At 42.6% G+C, this 25097-nt stretch overlaps 1 protein-coding gene across 1 annotated transcript in view; it reads right to left on the bottom strand.

The window, feature by feature from the left end:
* The window catches only part of NPTN (neuroplastin), a 39864-nt gene that overhangs the window by 9313 nt on the left and 5454 nt on the right, over positions 1-25097 (bottom strand). Inside the window, exons 2-5 of the mRNA XM_049613844.1 lie at positions 21553-21724; positions 17865-17959; positions 5236-5369; positions 82-355 (exon numbers count right to left, since the gene is read on the bottom strand). Coding sequence (XP_049469801.1) covers positions 82-355; positions 5236-5369; positions 17865-17959; positions 21553-21724 — 675 coding nt within the window. The remainder of the gene's footprint in view (positions 1-81; positions 356-5235; positions 5370-17864; positions 17960-21552; positions 21725-25097) is intronic.

The following is a 25097-nucleotide window of genomic DNA, read 5'->3' on the forward strand; positions in this document are numbered from 1 at the left end:
TTATAGTCCTCTTTGGGTGCTTGGAAACCATCCCAAGGAACCAACCCCAACATTATAGCTATTTTGTAGGGATGCTCTTACCATCAGGAACTTCATCTGGCCTCTTCCTCTTCTCATACACAACAATGATCACCACCAAGATGATGATTTCAGCCAGAATTCCCAAAAAAGGCCAGAGTGGGGCCAGGTGGCTCCGTACCCTGAGGATGGTGACAACGGAGGCAGAGCCAATGGAGTTGGTAGCATTACATTCATACTCGCCAGGGTCTTCTGTGATCTGGAGATTCACGATGTTCAGCTCAGTATAATTTTCCTTGTTGATGATGAAGAAGCGGCCAGAGGTATTGACAATGTCCTGCTCAGGGTGGAGAAAGGGAGAACACACAGAGGTCAGAGTAGTTGAGTTCGTGTCCAAGATAAGGTGGCACTGTTCTCCATTCTTAGCAAGATCACTGGCTGGGATGAGGGAGCAGTGTCTAGGACCATCTTTGTCCAGGTAACTTGTGAGCCCTTCATTATTAACTTCCTTTCAATATCGACAACAACAACAACACATTAGTAAACTTCTGGTAGAGCCAGGTTAAGGCCTCCCCCACTGTTGGTCCTCCAGACTTCTCCAACTTCTATGAAGTTACTGGAAGACCTACTCAATCTAGAAAATGCTACTTCAAATACCATATGGTAAGAAACCATAACACAGAAGGAGAATTGAGAAGGAGGGGTGTGACCTCCACGGTCAGGCATATATGCTAACCTCAGGCCTGTCTGATGACTTCAGAGTCAGGACATCTACTTCATGCTTGGTGAATTCTGGGAAGTCCCCTTAAACTTCCTCCAAAAACAATGCTAAGAACTTGCTCCTAGTCAAGGCTAGAGAAATTCGTAACTGCCCTTTCCTTTCAGAATTACAGGGTTAAAGCAAAGTTTATTCAATCAATCAACTATTTACTAATGTATGCTACATGTCTTATATCCTACCAAGGGGAAGGTGAAATAGGGAAAAGTATGATACAAAAACGAACAAGGAGACTGACCTCAAGAGGGAACCTCAAAAGGGATAGTCATAGGAATGCGACGAGAAGCCCCAATGGAGGGCATGTACCGAATACTGTGGGGCAGAGTGAGTGGCCAGTGCCAGAAACAGTCAGGGAAAGCTTGACAAGAGCCAGCTTTTGCACTAGATTGTGGGGAGGAGAGGTGCTAAGTAGGACGGGAGTACTCCAGGCCCATGTGGGAAGGCGGAGGTGAGAGTGCACAAGCAGGGCTCTAGGTGGAGCTGGGATCCAGCAGGCTTATAGCACTGATCCCCTGGGGTAGCAGGAAAATGGACTCATGTGCCAGTTGTTATGCAACAACTAAAGTGTAATCAGAAATAGTAGAGAGGAAAGGGGAAGATAATCCCCAGAATGATGTCTAGCTATAGCATACAATCGTGTCTGCAGCTGAGTGTGGGTATGCCTGAAATGGCAAACTCAGCCTTCAAAACAAGTTATCCCATGAAGCTTCGACTCGAGGACTTGGAAAGCTGCCAACTTCTCTCCCCCCCCCCCCCCCGCCCTACCGGCTCACTAATTCCATGTTTTTCACTTATAATCAGAAATGAGTATTGTCTTCTTTGATCCACAGGCCTTCACTAAGTATTTTCTGAATACCATTATATGCAAGAAACTTTTAACCTTTTCAATCAATGCATAATAAGATACTGAGTGGAGACTTGTCCTGTTGCTACAGAATTGATGACTAAGGAGAAGCATCAAAAGTACCCTATATTCTTGGATGAAAGCACAGCATAGGGAATAGAGTCGATAATACTGTAATGACGTGTAAGGTAACAAATGGTGACTACGCTAATCGTGGTGAGTGCTGCATTATGTACAGAACTGTCAAATTACTATGCTGTATACCTGAAACTAATATAACATTATATGTCAACTATACTTCAATAATAAAAATGTGTACATTTTTTTTTAAAAAAAGGATTCAAACACCATTAACTTGCACTTAGGAAGTGTTCACATACATTTATGACTGATAGTGACTGATACTTAGGTTTCAGTATCAAGACTGTATCACCTTAGTCATTAGATATTCAAACCTTCTACAGTGTTGGTGATTTTTCATCTCACCTGTCAAAGACTAAAAATAATATATGTAAGTATGCCACCATATAATTGTGCTTCTGGCTACATTTCCATATATTTCCAATTTTTAATTCATTCATTTTGGAACTGTACTATGTAGTGTGAAAAGATCATGATAGCTTTGTCTTTATTATGGATTAATCCTCTTATGATAAAAAGGAACTCTTGGTTTAACCTTTTTAAGGTATTACTTTTTATTAGTTATTATTTTTGAGAGAGAAAGAGACAGAGTATGGGGGGGGTGGGCAGGAAAGCGGGGGGAAGAGGGGCAGAGAGAGACAGAGTATGTGAAGCAGGCTCTCCGCCGACAGCAGAGAGCCCGATGCTGGATTCAAACTCATGATCATGACCTGAGGTGAAGTTGGACACTTAACTGAACCACCAGGCACCCTGGTTTAATGTTTTTTATTTGAATTTCACTTTCTGTGATGTTAAGATTTCCACTTGTTCTTTCTATTTATAGAATTTCACTATATCTTTGTCCATCATTTTTGTTTTAACACTTTTATATTATTTTGTTATATGTAGATTATCTTAAACAACATATCATATTTTTGTTTCTTAAATCTGCCTTTTAAGGAGGATACCTAAAACTTTGTATTTAACACGACTGTAATTTTTACATTTATGGTCAGAAATTATGATTTACTTTAAAAAAAAAGTACCTATCTCTTTAAAAGAAAAAAAAAAAAAAGGTTCAAACAAATCAGGGGGCAAATAGTCCTGCTAGGGCTTACTACAAGGGAGTCCATCAAGCTACCTTACCCCTCACATGACCACATCAACCCTCACCAATCTATAAAAGAGAAGACAGGATTAGAGGTGACAGGAAGAGAGTTATACTTGGCATTGCATGCAGCTTCCCACCCTGCAGCTGAGTGGAACAGGCACCAAGAGAATCACTCAGGCTGGGGGTGCCAAGAAGAAACTATCTTTTTCCAGTAGGTATTTGTTTAGGAAGGAGACCGGCTGATGTGCCGTATGCCTCTCAATCTTGGAAAGGGCTATTTGGAGATCTGAAGGCAGAGTGGCCTATACTCCCAGGATTTGAAGAGCCATGATGTTCACGTTTCCCTGACAGGGTTGGTTGCCTTCTGGGTGAGAAGACCCCAGCAGTAAAAATCATCTGTGGCCGGAGCTAAGCAGGAAACAGAGATTTTGGTTAGAGTAGACCTCTAATATCTGAGAACTGGTCCTATAAGAACCAACACAAGTTCTTACAAGATCCAGATCTGGACACCTGCCAACGCAGAGGCCACAGAAGTAGCAGCCAAGAAGCAGTGGGCTATAGGATAAGTCAGATGAGCCATACTTGTCCTCTTTCCCACTCCATACAGAAGAAAAACCCAGAAGACAGAATGAAGACAATCCTCTGCTCCCCTTGCAGCCTAGGGAAAGGGGATGAGAGAGAAAACTGGAATTTTGGATTGGGCTGGACTAAATTCTTTAAAAACAAAGAGGTCCAACAAAGTTATGGGATCTGTCTAGAAAAGGGATCTGTACTGAAATTAGTGTCTAGAAAAAAACTGAAAGCATTTTATCTTAGCCCTCAACCAAGTTTAGACTGTTCGACAAACTGGTTTTCAAAGGCATCAACCTAGAAATTGCTGTTCTTTTCCCTACCCCTCTTTCATTAAAAGTTTTCTGTTTCCCAAACGATTCACAGCTTGAAAGCAACAAGAAGTAGTAATTGATTTCAAAGGTTCTTCACAATGTAACAGATAATTAAGAGTTCATGGGCATGAGGGGCATCTGGGTTGTCCAGGAGGTTAAGTGTATGACTTCATTTAGTGGTTCATGAGTTTGAGCCCCGTGTCAGGCTCTGTGCTGACAGCTCAGAGCCTGGAGCCCACTTCAGATTCTGTCTGTCTGTCTCTCTCTCTCTCTCTCTCTGCCCCTCCCCTGCCCACACTCTGTCTCTCAAAAAAAAAAAAACATAAAACAAACAAACAAAAAAAGAATTCATGGGCATGAGAAGAAGAGGAGATGAAAATATCCACTGAGGAATCCCAATCTGCTTTGGCAAAAGCTCAAGGGCTCTCCTACCCAGATACCAGGAGAGAAATGGGCATTTGCTTGCCAGCACTTTAGAGAATTAAATATTTTGTTGACTTTTCAGGGCCTGCTCTGAAAATAACCTCTCCCTTCCTCATCACGACCCCTTATTAGTGGGTTTCTGAAATCTAGTCATCATTGTTAATGTCAGAGTCCTTACCACCACTTGACATATCATTATTGAGAGATCCTAGAGTGGGAAGAATTATGGACTGGAAATTTAAAAAAAATGGATTTGACCCTTCCTTGGTTTTGTCACTAATTCACCTTGGTTAATAATGCAACCTTTCTGAAGAAGCAGATTAGATTATCTCCAGGGTCCCTTCTGATTCTGATGATTGACAAAGAGGATGCCTGAAAAGTACAGTGCTGGGCATGCAAGGCCTCAGGAGAGGAGGAATGTATGACACCCTCTCACAGAAAAAGAGACTGGACAAATGTCACGAAATCAGAGAGAGAATGAGAGTCTAACAAATATTTGACTCCCCCAACACCATCAAGAATCATCCCACAGATTGAAAAAGATGTCTTCTTTGACCTTTTCTGGAGCAGATACTGTCAGATTTCCAATGTCTAAGGCTGCTCCTGAGGCTCATCATGTTGCCCCAATTCCTAATCAGTACTTTCTGTGTCCCAGGCATATACTAGTAATTGCCCTCATTGCCTTGTCTTTCCAAAAAACAAGAAAGGTATGTTAAGACTACACCAAGAACAATATTTTCTTTAGGACAGATGCACTAGAATAATAAAAAAAAGTTTAAGATTGGGATTAGCTCTTTCAGCTTCTTGTCTTGAAGGCAAACCAGTCAAATCGCTTAGTAGACAAACAGCTCTAACAGATCACGTAGGGATTCCAGTGCTGGACAGAGACTGTCAGTGACCTCCAGATTCATAACATTCATGACTAGAAAGGGTAACTGGGGCCATGCCATTATGGCAGGGGTTGCAGAAACTGGTCCAGATGTCTGGACCTCCCCAGGAGAAACTCCAGCAACCACGGAGACCCAGGTATAGAGAATCAGGGCTGCCTCCTACTCACCATGGGCATACCATTCTCCTTCTTGCGCCAGATCCACTCTGGGTGCGGGTAGCCAACTGATTTGCAATACATCATGGCATCTTGCCCTTCATTCTTGTTCTCGCTCCGTTTGTGGCCAGTGATGTCAGGAGCAGCTGTGAGAAAGAGTGTTGAACAGTTATCATGGGAAGCTATTCTGAAGAGGATACAAAGGCCCCACCTACTGACTCAGAGCCCTGCTTCTAAGATAGCCAATCTTTAGGCCCGTCCTCATATTTATCTTTGATAACATGCATTTCAGGTCAGAACAGAGCAATGGAATCAAACCATGCCCTACCTCCCACCCACCAAAGCAGCCAAAGCAGATACCAGGATTGCTATATGTGAAGTTCTGCTATTAATACAGGTGGCTCTCTAACCTCCTGGAAGAGGGGGCATAGGCTCAACTGCCCTAAATTAAAACATCCTTTAAAAAAAAAAAAAAATGCAAACAGAAGCTATTATCATCTCCTCTTCCAGTCATGGTTTTTTCATGCCTGAACTAATAACAATTATGGATTATATCAAATGTCATATATTCCCTTAAGGAAATGAGAGATCTCTAAGGTCAAACATTTAAAATCAAGTCAAAGATTGCAAGGTATATAAAAATAATGAATGCCTGGAGAAGCTATCTGATGACTATCAATGGGCAAGGCTCTTCCAGGAAAGAGGGAATCCAGCAAATCCGTCTTCACAAGAAACGAATAAACAGGAAATTCAACCAGTGTCCCAAGAGATTTTATTAACAGTTTAAGAATCTGACCTGTACACCTGATTTGCAGTAATCTCAATAAACCCAATCTTGGGGGAATTTCTAGACATGTTAGACGCTGCTGGTCTTCTCTGCTTTAAGGGATCACTTAGGAAGAAATAGACAGCACCTGTGGTTTAAAAATTAGATAAGTTTCAAGGATCCAGGAAGCCTGAGATGGGGGCTAATTCTTTGAATTTAGCCTCCTTTGATCTTGACAATATTTTCTACCATACCTCACCAGTTACAGTAAGTAATGTGAAAGCAATAAAACTCAAAGTAGGCCAGATGTCACGCAGTTGGCCAAGACAGGAAAGAGAAATCAACAGGTCTGGTCCAAATTCAAGTTTTGCTAATTCTTTAATTATTCTGTGCTTCATTTCTACACCCATTATCAAATGGAGATAATCCTAGCCCCTGCCTACATCCAGGGGCCTTGGGTAGGAAAGATTTAAAACACTCACTTTGCAACTATAAAAGCCTGTACAATTGTATTATATCATGGGCTTATCCCATGTTCCCCCTCAAAACAGCCTGTTTTTTCTTGGCTTAAAACAAATCCAAAGTTCTGCTACTTCTCAGACTGTGCTTCCAAGGCCACCTCCAGAGGCACCTGGACAGAAATGGAATGAATGAGGTCCCAAGCTGTCTCTATCACCACTGCCAGCCAAACTGAAACCTGCTCAGTACTACACAGTGTGTGGTGTTTTCTATCTAAAGAGGAGGTTTTAAAGGAAATGCCTTTTTGTTTTTCCAGGTAGACTTCCTCACTGCAGAAGGGAGTGGGCCAGGCTGGCTCCATCTTACTGCCATGTCACCAGATTTCTCCCAAAGCCACTTGGTTACTGCTCAGACCTACTGCTCCCCCTGTCCCCCTTTCTCAGAGCTTTCTTCAGTCAGTAAAGAGTGAAGAACATCTTAAGTCCTCCAAGGAGCAAGCTCCAAGGCAATACACTAAGTAAAACACCATCATGGGGAGACACAGCAAGCAGGACTACCACATTTTGCTTCTAGTTGTATTTCATTCATCTGACAAAGACTTGTTGAGCACCCACCACATGCCAGATACATCACTGACTAGTGGGGGAAGGTCTTTCTACTGAGGTGCATTTTCACACAGTCATGAAGAACACTAAGGGAGGAGCACACTCCTGTATCTGTGGGAAGAACACTCCAAATAAAAGACAAAAAGCCTTGAGGCACAGGTGCACTTGTTATGTACAAGGAACGGCATGGAGGAGTTTGGCTGAAACACAGTAAGCAAGGCAAAGATGGTAGGAGATGAAATCAGAGTGAATGGAGCCCAGATTGAATAGGACTTTGCAGGCCACTGAAAGGACTTTGGCATTTACTCTGAGTCAGCTGGGAAGCCACTGGTAAATATCAAACATAGGTATAAAATGATCTGCATGTTTTAACAGGCTTCCTCTGGCTACTATGTAGATGACTATGTGCAATCAAGACCATTTATTTAAGGGAGCTATTAGAGTAATCCAGGCAAAGGAGAGGGTGGTTTGGATGAGGGCGGTAGCAGTGAAAGAGATTCCGATACATTTTATAGGTTGAGTTAAGGTATTTGTTAATGGAATGGATGTGGGATGTGAGGAAGAAAGTCAAGGATGACTCAAAGGTTTCTGGCTTGAAGAATTATAAGAATGGAGTTGCCAGTTACTAAGATAAGACTACAGAAGAACCAGGTAGTTTTTTGTTGGCTTGCTTTTGTTTTGTTTTTGTTTAGGAATGGAGCAATGGCTGTGGTAAAAACCAGGAGTTCAAAGTTGAGGACATGTTAAGCTTAAGATACGTCTTTAACCTCCAAGTGAAGTTGTCAAGTAGACAGCTGAGTATCAAGTCTGAAGCCCAGAGGAGTAGTAGTCTAGGGTGAAGATATAAATTTTAGAAATCAGCTTATGTGTGACATATTTTTCCGTTTTCCTTTGACCCACAGAGAATACCCACTCTAGCCCAGTTAACTAACTAATTCCAATAGTACTGTGAATTCAGTACCATCAGCTTTTACCTTGGGGACTCATCTCAAGGTTACACATTAGAACCACCCAGAAGGCTAAAAGTCGATCTGGTTTATGGCACCATGGCCTCCAAGAAAGTCACTTTTCTGTGCAAACTGGTGCAGCCACTCTGGAGCACAGTATGGAGGTTCCTCAAAAAGTTAAAAATAGAACTATCCTATGGTCCAGCAATTGCACTACCAGGTATTTATCCAAAGGATAAAAAGATACAGGTTCTAAGGGGTACATGCACCCTGATGTTTACTGCAGCATTATCAACAATAGCCAAACCATGGAGAGAGCCCAAGTGTCCATCAATTGATGAATGGATACAGAAGACATGATATTTACACACACACACACACACACACACACACACACACGCACTGGAATATTACTCAGCCACCTAAAAGAATGAAATCTTGCCATTTGCAAAATAAGTCAGAGAAAGACAAATACCATATGATTTCACGCATGTGGAATTTAAGAAACAAAACACATAAACATATGGTGGGGGGGAAGAAGAGAGATGGAAATAAACCATAAGAGACTCTTAAAGATAGACAACAAACAGAGGGTTGATGGAGGTGGGTAGGGGATGGGCTTAGATAAGTGATGTGTATTAAGGACGGCACTTATTATGAGCACTGAGTGTTGTATATAAGTGATGAATCATGGAGTCCTACTCCTGAAATCAATATTGCACTGTATGTTAACTAGAATTTACATAAAAATTTGAAAAGAAAAAAAAAGTCAATATTCTGAAAGGATGCAGACTAGAAGGCCAAGACCTGAGGAGAGAGATGGGGATGGTCTTCACTCCTACCTTGGTGTTTAGGAGAACACTACTTCTCCTTTTCATTCATCTACCTTGGTGTTCTACAGTGGCTTCTATTTATAGATGTGAACATGCCTTAAAGGCTACTATGCACAGAGATTATCTAGGAACTTAGCTACCCCATCACACTTCATTGGTCATATTTACATAGAATAAACCTACAGGAAAGAGTTTTCAATGGTTAGATCTGTTGCTTTCTCCTCAGCTTAGCAAAGAATACTGAGTGAAGCCCTGATTATTCACCCTTAGGATGGTGGGAGTGTCACTAGTATTATGAGCAGAGAGAAAATTAAGCCACATCACTCTATCCTTAAGGGAGTGATTATAACAACTATCACTTTAGCCTCTGGGTCAATGAAAAGTTTTTTCACTTCTCTCTTTCCTTTATGGTAACTGCTCAATCAAAAATCACATTCCTCAGTTGGTGGCCACACTTGTGAACATAGCATGATGCACAAACTTGTCAAATCACAAAGTTGTATATCTGAAGCTAATGTAACATTTTATGTCAACCATAGTCAAATAGTAAAAAAAAAAAAAAAAAGTAAAAAAAAAATAAAAAAATGTTGGGGAGGGGGACAAAAAGAAAGCAAGCCTGTTCTTGTCCTACCAGCTAAACAAGACAGTGGAACCAAAGCAAGAAATGAAACCAGGCTCTCAGAGCACATGTAAAGCACTGGTCAGAGAGCAGAGGGGCCCTTAGGGCTCAGCGTCCACCCATGGTGGTTTTTAAATAGTCTCCAAATTCTTTGATGTTCTTCCCTTCAAAAGGTGAAGTGTAATAGCTCCCTCCCCTTGAGCGTGGGCTGGACTTAGTGGCACAATTCTCATGAATGAAGTAAAGCAGAAATAAAGGTATGCAACTTTGGATAGTTCACAAAGCCAGTGTGGCTTTCTCCTTGCTCTCTCTCGATCACACAATCTGGGGCAGGTTAGCTGTCATACTGGGAGGCCACTCAAACAGCCTGTGGAAAAGGCCCACACAGTGAGGAATTGACCAACAGCAGCCATGTGAGGCAGCCACTGAGGACACAGATCCTCCAGTGCCAGTCGAGCTTTCAGAAGACTGCTGCTTGCAGTCACCCCCACTAATCTGCTCCCTAATTCCTGACTCACAGAAACTATGAGGTAGTAAGAGTTTCTTGTTTTAAGCCACTAAGTTTGGGGGGTCATTTAACAACCCAATGAAGAAAGAAAATATTACCCCATTTACATAAAAGAAAACTCAAGTTTGGAAAAGTTATTTAACATCTAAAATTACACTGCTAGTTAACAGTAAAGCTAGAAACAAATTCAGGGTTGATCCAGAGGCTATGCTTTTTGAACTTTACATACAGAAGGGAAATAAACCAAACTAGAACAGAGTCCATAAAAATAAAAATATACAGTATGCTTTACAACATGCATAACAAACTGTCCAAGTGTTATCTTTGCTTGTAGAGGTACTGGAACATTCCAGATCTGTAGTGGACTGATTTACCTGTCACAGTTTAACTACTCCATACACTATAACATAAGTAAAAAAGCTTTGGACTTTAAGTCAGAGGAATTTAGGCTCTAATGAGACTACTACTCACCAACTGAGTAACTTAAGGCGGATCATTTAAAGTCCTTTAAGTCATTTAAGTTTCATTACTCACTTTTGTAAAATAGTAATATTCACATACCTCACAGAGGTCTTGTGAGGATTAAGTTATATCTCTGTATCAACTAGAGCTCGGGGTCAAAAATAAACATTTAAATTGACCTATTAGTAGTCAGGGAAAGGAAAGGCTAGGCTTAGACTCTGGCCTTTGAGTTCTAAGACATCAAAGAGATGCTGATTATTATGTTCTCTGTTTGCCGACACAAACAGGACTTGTGCTTGTAACTCCAGTAAGGTTTAATCAGGTCAGATACTGGACAAATTTTTATTAATGGCCTATTTACTTATATTAGTTAACATGCCTTATCTTCTGTGGGCTTGCCACGTAAATAAGGAACTGCTTAACCAGGATCTGCTGGTCTGAAGGTAGGTCTGAGGAGTCTGACACAAATACCTTACTTCCCTTTGCCCTCTCAGGGAGGCAAGGAGGAAGAGAGAGACTTTAAATTTTTTTTTTTTTAACGTTTTATTTTTATTTTTGAGACAGAGAGAGACAGAGCATGAACGGGGGAGGGGCAGAGAGAGAGGGAGACACAGAATCTGAAACAGGCTCCAGGCTCTGAGCCATCAGCCCAGAGCCCGACGCGGGGCTCGAACTCACGGACCGCGAGATCGTGACCTGAGCCGAAGTCAGACGCTTAACCGACTGCACCACCCAGGCGCCCCGAGAGAGACTTTTAAAGAGCTCACAGACCCACTTGGGAATTAACTGGCTCTCTCCCTTCATTAGTCACATACTCTAATGAAATTAGATAATGGATAGATATCCTTCCAGTATCCTAATGAATGGCAATACAGGGGCTCCAAAAGAGTCTTAGTTCCCCATCAACACCCAACCCAATTTCATTATCTGGGTCTGTGGGTGAGAACAACCTCATGCTCCTCAATACCTTCTGTTGCCTGACCAGCCTACACTCAGAGCAGAGCGTCCAGCTTCTCTGTCAGACTGGTGGCTGTAGAAAGTGTCCACTTAGGCAATGGAGTTATGTTCACCTGAAGCTGATGTTAAATACAGTTAAGCACGACAGAGCCGAGAAAGGGGTCATGGTATGGAGTTTCTTACATAGACTGCTTCTTTGGTGCTCACTTTTCAAAGCAAATTCATAACCTCACAACTCATTTTCAAAGAAACTCTATCCTTAAAGGTGTCAATGAGTAGCCTGTTTCTAAGTAAACATACTATTCCATATGATGATCTCATTGCTTCCTTTATGTAGCCTATCAGATCCCAAAGACACCTCATCTTGCTGTAGGCAAAATTAAGAGGCTTGGCTGAAGAAGGCAGAGATAACAGCAAGATTTACTGTTGGGGCACCTGGGTGGCTCAGTCGGTTAAGTGTCCGACTTCGGCTCAGGTCATGATTTCAGGGTTCATGGGTTTGAGCCCCGCATCCGGCTCTGTGCTGACAGCTCAGAGCCTGGAGACTGCTTCAGATTCTGTGTCTCCCTCTCTCTTTCAAAAATAAACACTAAAAAAAAAAAAAAAAAAAAAAAAAAAGATTTACTGTTAAGCCAAGGGCTAAGCCCAAGAAGCAATACGAGACTGGTCAGGATGGAAGCAAGGATGCTGGCTTGTGGCTCAATAAGCCTTCTCTACACAGAGTAGATTCATCATCAACTGTAAAGATTAAAGCAGTCTGGGACTTGTGCTGCCTTCAGCAGATGAGGCTTTTCCCTTTCCTGCAGGAGAGAGCACTGAGTGGGTAGTAACTGAAGTCTCCTCTAAGACCATGATTCTAACCTTGGCTATATGCTATAATCACCCGGAATGCTCTTAATAAAGCCTGATGTCAGACCACATTGCCTACACATTAAATCAAGTTTGAGAACCACTGCTTTCATACCCTTCCTCGCACCAGTGTTTGAGACAAGGCGACTGTAAGAAGGAGTGTCCCCTAAGACAGGGAGATGAGTGGAAGTATGGGGAACACTGAGGTGACATTCTCAAAGTTGAGAAGGTGACACAGGCACTACCATGAGGAAAAGAAGCTTAGAGATCATTTTCCTTTAATAACCCAACCTCTCATTTGTATCCATATAAGGGAACTACAGACTGCTGGAGCCTTACAGGACCTCCAAGACCATCTATCTCATCCTGCTTCATCACATGCTTGTGGAAGCTGAGGCCCAAGGTAGGAGAGCAAACGGTTAGGGCCACAGCAAGTTTAATGGCAGGGCAGGATCAGAATCCGATTCCTCTAACTCTCAGTCCAAGGCCTTCTAACTGTTACATGCTGCACACAGTAACATGGCTTAGTGTTCAGGAGCACAGGTGAGAACCCACGTTCCACTCTTTACCTGCCACACCAGTTAAGTCATCTAATTCCCTTGAGTCTCCATTTTCTCCCCTGGAAAGTAGGAATAACAACAGCATTTCCATCCAAAAGTTGTGAAGACTACTGGGAGGACAGAAACAGCAGTGCACCCAGAATGGCGCCTGGCATACAGTTAATGTGCAATGTTAGCAATTCTTATTCTTATTAATGAAGGCCAGGGTAGCACCATGAAAAGAAAGTATAGGTATGGTTATCTGGGCTGAAGTTGATGCTCAAAGTGTTCTAGAAGCTTCAAGGTATTATTATTATTTTGCTCTCGAAGACTTTTCAATTCTGAGTCAGAACCAGCTTTGCCATCAGCTCTGACCTAAGGATGTCACAACCTCTAAGCGTCCTCACCTACCAAACTAGCTGCCTATCAAACAAATAAATAACCATGAGAACAATCTGCATGCTAAAGGGCCATACAGATGAAAGATATGTATTATTACTCTTAATGATATTCGGTGTCATCACCATGAGGTCCATCTCGGCCAGTCTGAACTGTAATATATCATTTGTAAGGCCACACAACAGAGGAGGAAACAGGGATGCCAGACAAGGTTACTTAAAGAGATCCTAACATTTAGTCATAATATTAAAATACAAAAAAACTAAGAAGTATGGAGGGAAAAACAAGATCAGTCTTAGCTCTGGTACCCCCAAAAGACTGAAACTCACCCGCAGTGCCCAGTGAGCAGGAAGAGATAATGAGCCTGATGAGACCCGAGACCCAGACCTTCGTAGGGCTGGGATGTACCTTTCACAAGAGGCAGTAGCATGTTTGTTGCAGAGGATTTGATGACCACCAAAATCTTTTTCTAAAAACAGAATAAAATTCCATTTCCTTGTTTCTTGGATTAATCAAAATAACTGAACAAAGAGGATGGGGTTTAGGAGTCATGAGAGGGATTTCTTCCTTTTTGCAGATTTCACAGACATTTTTATGTGGTTTTTTTATGAGCACATTTTTTTTAATTTTAGAAAAGGAAGAAAGGGGAAGAGGGAGAGAGTAAGAGTTAGAAAGGTTAAAGAATTACAGGAATAGAAAGTTCAATACTTATCCAATCACAAATGCTCTGTAATGAGCTGTGGACTCTCTGGAAGACATAAACCTTGAAGAGTCGAAAAGCTGGGGAAAGAGATGCCTCCCCAGAGTTATCTAAGTGGATCCCCAGAGAGGCTGGGCTATGGGGCAGAGGTCCCACTAAGGTCTAGTCATTGCTGTTTCCTCTCCCCTGGCCAGCCCTGCTCCATCTTTCACCTCCAGCATCTGCTCAGGTCACCTGCTAGATACCTAAGAAATGTAATCCTAAACAGTAACAGTATCTTCCTGTTTACACTGTGCCTCATTCTTGGCCTTTGAGAAAAAAAAAAGTGAAAGAAAAAAACCCTACTTCAGACGCAGGGCCTTCCCTACTACACGTAGATATTACCATCCTCAAAATTCCTTTCTTGACAGACTAAGGTGGAAAACATTGCCACCTCAGGGCTGTTCCAGGACACACACCCCTCCCTCGGATTCCTGCAGCCTTCTTTTCTCTTGCACACAAGTAACTCAAGATGTGCTGATCTGCTGCACAGTGCCCAGTTCTGGCCTAGTATAAACCCTTCACTCCCCACAGTGCTGAGCCCAAACAACACCCCAGGGAGGAGGTGCTGAAATGCAATAAAAGCCAAATGGGGAAGAAAAGGACTGAGTGCAGAACAGGTGCTGAAGAGATCTGTCTGGTGTAAATTCTATTGCCCTGACACGCCGAGTTAGTTAAACCACAAAGAAGACGCTCAAGAGACTCCTTTCAACAGAGGTCACTCATGTTCCTTAAATCTCTCTCGAGTACAACCACCTCTTACCTGTATTACTCAGATTTTTCAAGTCTTTATAGCTATAAAAAGGTAACTGTCTCTTACCCACCATAGAGGCACCAAGGAAATAAAACCAGAGTTTATATGAAAATGCTTTGGGAATCAATCAACCTCTCTCTCTCTCTCTCTCTCTCTCTCTCTCTCCCCCTCTCCCTCCCACCTTGGCTCCTTCTCTCTTTCCATCTCCCTCCCTCCCTCTCTCTCAATGCAAGGCATTGGGTTGGCAACCACAACCACCTAGCTTAGAATATGATCCTGGGGCACCCCCAGGGTGGCTTAACCACCTGGGGTGGCTTAGTCAATTAAGTGTCTGACTCTGGATTTCAGCTCAGGTCACTACTTCATGAGTCGTGAATTCAGGCCCGAGTCGGGCTTTGTGCTGACAGTGCAGAGTCTACTTGGGATTCTCTCTCTCCCCCCTCTCTCTGCCCCTCCCCCACTCACTCACTCTCTTTCTCTCTCTCTCTCGAAAATAAATAAATAAACTTTAGGGGTGCCTAGGTGGCTCAGTCGGTTAAGCATCTAACTTTGGCTCAGGTCATGATCTTACAGTTCATGGGTTCGAGCCCCACATCAGGCTCTGTGCTGACAGCTCAGAGCCTGGAACCTGCTTCAGATTCTGTGTCTCCCTCTCTCTCTGCTCCTCCCCTACTTGCACTGTCTCTCTCTCAAAAATAAACAAACATTAAAAAAAATTTTTTTTTAAAGAATATGATCCTGGGCCTATAGCAAATCTTTTTGAAGCTAAACAGAAAAACTCAAATGTTCAGTCTTTTCCATACTAAACTAAGGATCACCTATAAGACATTAAATGTTCACCTGTCTTCTATCCAGGTATTAGGGGACAGAAAGGAGAAAGACTGGAATTCCCTGTGAATTTTCTTGAGAGACTAACATATCTGTCCAAGCTAATCACAGCATATGCTTAGGATTCTATGAAAGAGAGTTTTCTTAAGGTCTACTCCTAAAACCAGGATAGCACCACCTGCCCAATCTTCCTCGCAGAGCTGTTGTCAGTAAAATGCAACAGCACACATCTCGCGCAGTCACGATAAGATGCCATGGAATGTTTTAACTTCCTCTGAAATCACTCCTGCTTGCAGCCTCCCATTCTCTGCCCCCCAGCCCACCACCTCCTATCTGCTAAAGACAATGTGAGGAAAGATGCTGCCTCAGGGGCCACTGAAGCCCACCTCTCAAGCAGCCAAGCCAATGGGAAACCTCCTCTGTCTCTACTCCTGAAAGTGCTGCTAGAAATCATTAGAGCCCAATCAGCACTATCACAGGGAAGCCAGGACTAGGAACTGCATGTAACCATCCTTTAGGTTTGGGGAGGGTGGCTAACTACACACACCACTTTCCCTCCCTCGCCCATCCTGCTACCTCCACACTTGGACGCTGTGCCAAAGGCTCAGCCTGGAATGCTGCAGGGCCTCTGGTCTCTCGTGGAGGAGTAAAACATCTCCCCATGCAGGCCAGCTCACCCAGGTGAGGAAAGATACATGGCAGGCTTAGAGAAAAAGCGACTTCTCACACCTTCATCCTCATGTTGAACAAATGTGCCATCCTTCAAAAACAGAGATAAACCCAGATCCCTCCAAGAAAAGCCCTGAATTAATCAAAGCCCACGTTCTCTGGCCGGTGTGGACTACTACCAGGCCATCGTGACTAAACCCTTTCAGGCATTTAGAATTCAACGTGGCAGCTGGAAGAGACACTGGCTGTCCTTACGTCAACTTACAAATTAGGGCTGGGTCACCAAGACACTACTTTCATTTAATAACAGATCATTGAAACTTGGAATCTAAGCCTTTCTTTAATCTGAATTTCTAGTCTTCTAAATATTTTAAGAAAGATCTGATACTTGCTATTATAGGACCTTCCCATTTACTAAATTTATCCCTCCAGCTGCTAAGGATCACCCAAGGATTTGAAGAACAAATCCGTATCCTTCCTGAGCAAAATAAAGACTGAAAAAAATCTGGGGCACCTGGGTGGCTCAGTCGGTTGAGCGTCCGACTTCAGCTCAGGTCATGATCTCATAGCTAGTGAGTTCGAGCCCCGCGTCGGACTCTGTGCTAACAGCTCAGAGAGCCTGGAGCCCACTTCAGATTCTGTGTCTCCCCCTCTCTCTGCCCCTCCCCTGCTCATGCTCTGTCTCTGTCTCAAAAATAAATAAAAACATTAAAAAAAAATTTTTTTTAAACATGAAAAAAATTTAAAAACCCTCAATTCTTCAGTCTGACCTCAAATAGCAACCCCACCTCCCCCTGGTCATTTTATAAAATGGATAAACATGGGATTGAGAATCAAGATCTGGATTCTAATGCTAGCTCTGCCACAAACCACTCTGTGAGCCAGAGTTCATGGCTGTACTTTTCTGGGTCTCAGCTGCTTCTTTGAAATAACACAGGAAAGCTGGGATTCATGATGTTAAGTAGCTTCAACTTTTACAGTTTTCTTGGCCCTTTTGGGAACTTTTAGCTACAGCTGCATCTTTAAGATGCCATGCACCCAGAGTTTCTACTAAAATTCTAATGAATGGGGCACTTGGGTGGCAACAAACTTCAGCTCAGGTCATGATCTCACGGCTTGCTACTGTCAGCGCAAAGCCCACTTCAGATCCGCTGTCCCCTTCTCTCTGCCCCTCCCCCGCTTGTTCTCTCTCAAAAATAAAACAAACACTAAAAAAAAATTCTAATGAATTATCCACAAATAGTTTATGTTCACTCTGCACACTGTACTTTGCCAAATCCTTCTGGCCCATTGGAGATCTGTGTAATAATATTTGTACGGCACTATTTGCTCGAAAACATTTACATAGGTTGAACCATACGAAGCTGCCAACATTCAAACTTTTACCAGACAAAAACAGCAATTTCATATGGTTCAAACTACTACATTAACTTATTTATTCCTCCTTACAACCCCACGAGGTAGATTTTGCAAATGAGGAAACAGGAGCACAAAGAATCTAATAACTTGCCATAGTCACACAGCTAACAGATGATGGGGTTTGGATTTAAACCTGGGCAGCTGAACTCCTGAGCCTGTAGTCCTACCATAATGTTATATTGCCTCCCATAATGGGAACAAGAACAGCTTGAAGACTGGGAGTCCAGAGCAAGGTAGTGTCTCAGAAGGAGAGTGAGAGGCTCACACTGCAGCCTCTATTGGGTTGTACCTTTCACTTCAATGGTGGCATTTGCTTTAGGAGCACTGACAAAGTGATATACACAGTGGTATTCGCCTGAATCCTCAGCTCTCGGCTTATTGATCCTGCAGAGATGAGAAAAAAAATCAAGTAAGGAAGCTGGGAACAAATATACAACAAAATATACAACAAAAGAAGAATCAAGAGGGTAACCAGGGACTCTCCTCTCCAAACTGTGTCCCTGAATGCAACTCCCCTCCTCCTAACTAAAAGCAAAAGCCTCCCTCCATGAAACATTAATGCTTTACTCCTTACTGGGAGTAAGATAGAATACAAAGAATGATACATGGTCTCTAACCTTAAACAAGTAATCAAAATAGAGGGCTGTACAAAATACTATGGACTATATTTAGATATTGAGGATGGAGCCATCACCAAAAACTTTTTGCTCACCTTGTGGTTCTAGTCAAATAAATAAGAGCAGAAAAAAGCAAACCTTTTTCTGTGTTTCCCTAAAGACCCTTGTTCTTCTCATCTTGTTCTTCCCACCCTGTATTTCAGTAGCATGCCTTTCAATAAGTCTACTCACCAACAGGACCCAAGGGATAGTTTAAAAAAAAAAAAAAAAATCTGCCATCACAGCACCCACCGCAGAGAGGCAAATGCACTTTTAATGCTTAAGTGCAGCTAAAACTCCACAGCACTGCATAATCTGTCGTACCCTCACCTCAGCCACTTTCTAGCCCTGCTGCGCTCTTTTCAGTTTTTCAACGTGTCACACTTGTTCCTATCTCAAAACCTTGACACAAGGGGCGCCTGGGTGGCTCAGTAGGTTGGGCGGCAGACTACAGCTCAAGTCATGATCTTGTGGTCTGTGAGTTCGAGCCCCGCATCAGGCTCTGTGCTGACAGCTCAGAGCATGGAGCCTGCTTCTGATTCTGTGTCTCCCTCTCTCTCTCTCTCAAAAATAATAAACATTAAAAAAAAAAAGCTAAAAAGAAAAAAAGCCTTGACATGAGATGTTCCTTTACAGAGAATAGTTCCCATCAATCTTAGCCTACTTTTGCATCAGTCTCGGCTCACATCACTTCTTCCTACCCCCCAATCTAAGTGACATCCCCTCCATGATATTATCTCTAATACTACAATGTCATTCTTCACAAGCATTCACCACAACATGTAATTATATGTTTATGCAATTGTTTGATGAATGTCTAATTTCCCAACAGAACAAGTTCTATGTGGACAGGCACTGTTTATTTTGTGAACAGATCTACACCCAGCTCATGGCCTCGCTGGAATATAGCAGGGGGATGAATAAATAAACGAGTAAATGATGGAGTGAATGTAAATTCAGAGTGCATAGCTGTACAGAGATCCCAACCAAGGTAAGTAGAGGGACAAGGAGGACTGTAGGAAATGTGTATGGCCAGAACAGCACTTCCTCTGAATTCACAAGGTGATCCTTAACAAGCTGTCTTGCCCCTAATGACCAACTTCACACCAGCTCAGCACACTATGGCCTACACACACCCCCAAACATATGCAGTAAGGCTGGTGTGTAATTACCGAAAACAGAGAAATCCACATCTGATAACCATTACACAGATCCTGCTCTTTTACTCAGTGGTTAAAACAGAGAACTTGCAATGGTGAAAGCTCCACTGCACTAGTTAATGCCTGAGAAAAACTCAGAGAAACCTTGACCACTGAGTGGCCGAACATATTTATCCACCTTACTGTTCAATCGCAAAAAAGAAATACGGGTTACTAGACCACGGATGAGGAGAGACACACAGTCTATCCCCAGGACTGTCTCAGCATACCCATGGCAACCTAATATTCTAAGAGGAACTGCCAAGAGTCTTCTAAACCTCATACAAGTGGCTCTTCTTAAACCAATATCCTCCCAACTGGAAAACAGACACAAGTCAGCTGCTCTTAGCAAATGTTCCACAGTTTGGAGAAAGAGCAGCAGCTGTATCTTCAGAGCTCAGACTGACTCTAAGTTCCTTGAAAAGACTTAGAAAGATGACTCCCAAGCTTGAGCCCATGCCTATGGGCTCAAAATCTCCCTACAACATTCCCATCAACTAGCTACTGGGAAACAACGCAAATGGAAAATGTCCCCTACAGCTGAGCAGGAGCAGGGTCTGAGACTGGCTCCATGGCTGACCAAGCTAACAGGTGGCTCAAGGGCTCATCGGCTGTTTTTTGTTTTTTTTTTCCCCCCACAAAATGTGGGAGAACACAGACTCCTTGAAAAACGGACAATGCAGAACACTCCTGGAGAGCTTCAAATAAACTAAGAGGAAGAAGAAAAAAGAGGAAGAAGAGGAGGAGGAGGAAGAGGAAGGGGAAGAAGGGGAGGAGGAGCAAGGGGGAGGAGGAGGAGCAAGGAGGAGAAAGAGGAGTAAGGGGAGGAGAGGGAGGAGGAGCAGGAGGAGCAGCATTTTATAAAGTCAGGCTCAAATTTATAGTTACAGTTCAAATCTATATGGGTGACATAGTACAAGACCCAAGAGAAACACAATTGGATGTCTGGTACCTTGAAAGAGTTGTTAAAAAATACAAACTTGTAAAACTAAGAAACAGACCAGGAATATATATATGCCTTTCACTCCACCAAACACTTCTATTTGATTAACGTTTTCCAAACTATGAGAATACAGCTGAGGCTATATTTCCAACTTAATACGAGAAGAAACTACAGTGGAGACAGATTAGCTTGCCACTAAAATGGCAGGGGAAAAAAAAAATGACCTAGATTCTAGAAAGTCAGAAGACCTGGAACCAACCCTTGCTTCTGTAATTTACTAGATACAGTATCTGGCCTGGAAAACAGTCATTACTCTTGGAGTTTTAGCTTCCTCACTTGAGAAAAGGAGGAGGATCCAGAAATTAATGTGGGTCAATAAATAAGGGGTATGAAAAGATCTCAATTTTGCAAAATACTGCAGAATGTCCTTGCTACTACTGGGTACACAAGTCTTCCTGATCTCACTCGAGTGCACTCTTTCTTCTCACTGCATAATCCTGCCAAACAGGATTAGCCGATCCTTTTCGGGATTAGGTTTTAAACACAAACTATTCTGAAAGGTGAGGTGCCATGTGTTCTAGATATTACAAAAAAAGCACCAAATGTTTGGGTGCCAGCTTAACTTCAGCCAGCAAATATCCCCCCTTTCATCAAAGGATGTTTACAGGCTACTAAACTTATTCCAGATCACTAAAGAGCCCTATATCCACCGGTCTTGATCTGGTTATGGTCATATTAATCACTCCTAAAAGGTAACTCACTAGGAATTCTACCCAATGGCGAAAGATCACTTACAGTGTTCTTGCTCTAAGAGTCCTAAAGCAGATTTCAATCTGATTCCTCAAAGCACTGACTTAAGTCAAGGGACCTGCATTCAAGTTCTGACTTTCCTACTGACTAGCATGGTTACCCTGAGCAAATCACACCTTATGCCCTCCGTTTCTCTATTATCATAATGAGGGGAACACCTAGAGCTCTCAAGCCTAGCTATTCATTGGACTCCGTCGGAAATCTTTAATAGGTTCCTGGGCCTCACCCCAGACACACTGGATTAGACTCTCCAGAGAAGGACCATATATATCTTATGTGTCTCCTACGTAACATAATTATGGATTATGAATGTCCATAGTAAGTTCACTGCTCCCTCCCATCTTCCTAGGAGCTGTTAGTCCCTCTCACCTGTATTCCATGTTGCTGGCATTCTTGCGAGTGGCAGTCAGCTCTACCCCATTCTTTGTCCAGTAGCTGTATGTAAGGGTGTGAGAGCTGGAAGTGAGGTTACACTGCAGAGTGACGGGGAGAACAGGGCTGTCTCGAAGAATGACCTCTTCACTGGTGACAATCCGTGGCTCTGTAATAAGAGTGCACAGTGATAGGGAGCCACAGCCTTCTGTTCTCTGTAGCCCTGGCCTGAGAATTGGATGGGGTAGGATAGGGAGACTAGAAGAAGAGGGAGGGCAGACAGGACCACATGAGGAATTTCACTTTACCAGTTTGGAGGAAGTCAAGAAAGGAAAAACAATGATTATAAGCAAATGACCACTAGCGCAGACAACAGCCTGAAGACCAGTTGGCCTAGACGTGAAAAGAATGGGAGTATTATGGGTACTTATACTGGCAACAATCCACTTACACTTTTAACACCACGGTTTTATGATATAAGAACCACCAACCAATTCAGCTTCAATTAGAAAACCAGGCTCCACCTTGCAGTTCTGAAGACAAAGGCAGTATCATTTATATAACTAATAAACTCCCTATGGAGTCACTAGGCCTTGGAACAGTAATTTCTATAATTAGATAATACATGTATGGCTTTTCCCACATTTAATTCTGATAAACCTATGGCAAATCAGCCATGGCCATTAGTTATGCAGAAAAAGTGTAGATCCTTAAAAGCAAATTTCCTGCCAGAAGTCTATTGTATTTTCCAAAATATGCCACGGGAAAATTCTTAAGGAATCATCACAGTTCTTCTCTCCAGCCCATATTTATTCCCAAAACAAAACCTTTTCAGAATTCCTGTTTAAAACACATTCCACTGTGGAGATAATATAACTAGAATGCAGTATGTGTTGGTATCATGGGCTGTAAACATTTTAGAGCGGAGAGGCCCTTAGAGTTCACTAAACCCCACTCTTGAAGAGCTAGAGACAGAAAATGGCTTGTTCAAGGCCATAATTATTATTAGTGGCAAAGCTGGGCCTAGAACACACATCTGACTGAATTCTCTACCTCTGCCTCCCTTTCCCGGCCCCAAATGCCCCCACACACTTTCCACCCTACAGCAAGTTACATACTTCATCTTCTGGTTCTATCCTGGGCTTAGATAACCTGGGGTCATTAGTTTAGAATCTACAAAAATAACCTATTTGACCCAAATATTAGAACACATTGAGCAGAAATTCTGTAAGGCACACTCTGTCATTCCTGGAAGGTTCATCCTTAAAGCCCTTTGAATTCCACCACTATATGAAAGTCAAGATGTTTGTTTGCTGTCTTTTTGTTGTTGTTACTTATCTCTAATCTTTTCCCACACTTAAACATTTTCAGGTAAAGTCTAAACTTTTCCCATCCACCATTAGAGGTATTTCTTCCTCTTTTATCCTTTTTCCACTTTTTCTCAGAAATTCTTGACTAGCTTCCCATTTCCCTGCGCCTGGCAACTCTGTAGCAGCAACCTAACACCATTTTACGCAGTATAGTGCTGACTCTTAACTCTTGAGGACAGAACTCTCTCCCTTCACTGGAACTAAACTTTGTTCACTGTGCAGGGAGGAGGATAGTATGGAGCAGTCATGGGACACTTGAAAAACATAATGCCCAAGGACCTCCTAATCAATGCAACATTTCTGACTGTAGACTCGTATCAAAGAACACTGTGGCAAATAAAGCAAATCCTCAAGTTTCTTCAATTAAATTGCCTCTCACTATTTTCTGACTCTGGCAAAAGGATAATGGTTATCTTCCATTCAGCACTGATCCTTACTGGTGACATCAAACAGGGTCTCTATGTACAGATAATGGAGGCATAGCAGCCACTAAGACAGAAGCAGATGCATGTAAACACGTTAGCGCAGTGGTGTCCCATGGTTTCCAAAACACACTGGACAGAAGCCAAATCCCTGGGCCTTTAAGTCGAGCAGAACGGCTGCAAACCCTGCAACGGAAGGCGCACACACACCATCAGCAGAAAGCACCACAATTCCAAGAAAAATCAAAACCAAGCAAAAACAAAAACAAAAAAAAAAAAAAGAGAGAGAGAGAGAGAACCAGTACTCCACAGAAATTAAAAATATAAAGGCAACATTAAAACCCAAACACACTTTTAGGTTTTTACTAAATTTTTATTATCCAATTTTATTTCCTGTCCCATTTGGGACTCTCCTGGTTCTTCTTCTCAGACTGCACTGAGAAAGGGTAAACTCTGAGAATGAGGCCAAGAGCTTCTAGATGTTTAAACACAAGGAGGCCAAAATAAATGCTACTCTTACCTGTGACGATGCAAATGCCCACTGCAGCTCAGGGAGATTAAGAAGTTGATGAGAGCAACCTGGTAGACTTTCTGCCAAGAATTCTTGGAAGGCAAAGGAAAGCACTTTTCCCCTTAAGTGTTAAAGATCCAGGAGAGAGTCGGCTGGGAGCAAGTGGATAATTTAAATAGGTTTAAATATGATTCTGCACCATAGGAAGGTTGTAGGGTGTGGTACCTCCCTCCGATGATCGCTGTATATGGAAACCAGTGCTAACCCAAGCTCCTTGGCCATGGTGCCACATCTGCATTCTGCACCAGGATGAAGGTGGAGCTTTTGTTTCTGTGGCCCAGCAATGCCCATGAAAGTCCAAGAGAGATGAACATTTAGGAGAAGCCCCAAAATTTTTGCCTGCCACTGACTCCTACAGAGAAGCAGTGGATGGGAGACCCCTACCCTCACCGTCACACATGTGTAGAACATGCTATGGCCAGGGAGATACCCTAAAAACTGGGCATATTTCTCATCCTGTCTTATTTTACTCAAGGAGTTCTGGGGGGAAATACTGTCAAGGAGTCATTTTAGAAGACTTCAACCTCCTCCTGGAGGCAAATGTCCTTGGGATGCTAAGATCATAAAATCCAATTAGAGTGAATTCAGGGTGTTTTTTAAAAGTAGCATCAGCAGGATGGCTCTCTAAAACAGTTAACTAGAATTAACTGATTGATGGGGAAGTCTGGGATGAGACTGAACCAGGCTTTGGTTCAACCACATGCAGACACTTCTAAGTTAGGAAGTTTATTTCCAAGTAAACTGGAGAAATGTTATGTATTCTCAGGATTGGTAGTAAGTACCCCAAAGACTCATCTTCTTCTAGCCCCAAGACATGACCTCTTAACTATGAGTCTACTTGAGTCAAGCTCCTGGAAGTACAAATACCAAATGCCTAGCCCAGTCCATGCCTACAAACTTCTGCAGGTCTTTGTGGCCATTTGGGTAATTCTGCTTTTATAAGGAAAGGAGCAGGGGGGCAGGAGAAGGAAGCGTGCAAGGGAAAAATTGTTAAATAAAAGGAAAATCGCTGGGTTAATATTCCCCATTTTCACATAGACAAGGTTTTCTTTTCCCCTTTCCAGAAGCAGGTTCTCTGATTGAACAGTGCCAGCTGCAGCAGCCTCTCCTACCTCTTCCCGAAGGCCTCTTCTCTCCATAAGCATCTTCTAAGGAACTATGAAGGACAGACAACTAACT

This window comes from Panthera uncia, assembly GCF_023721935.1.
Source record: "Panthera uncia isolate 11264 chromosome B3 unlocalized genomic scaffold, Puncia_PCG_1.0 HiC_scaffold_1, whole genome shotgun sequence".
NCBI lineage: Eukaryota > Metazoa > Chordata > Mammalia > Carnivora > Felidae > Panthera > Panthera uncia.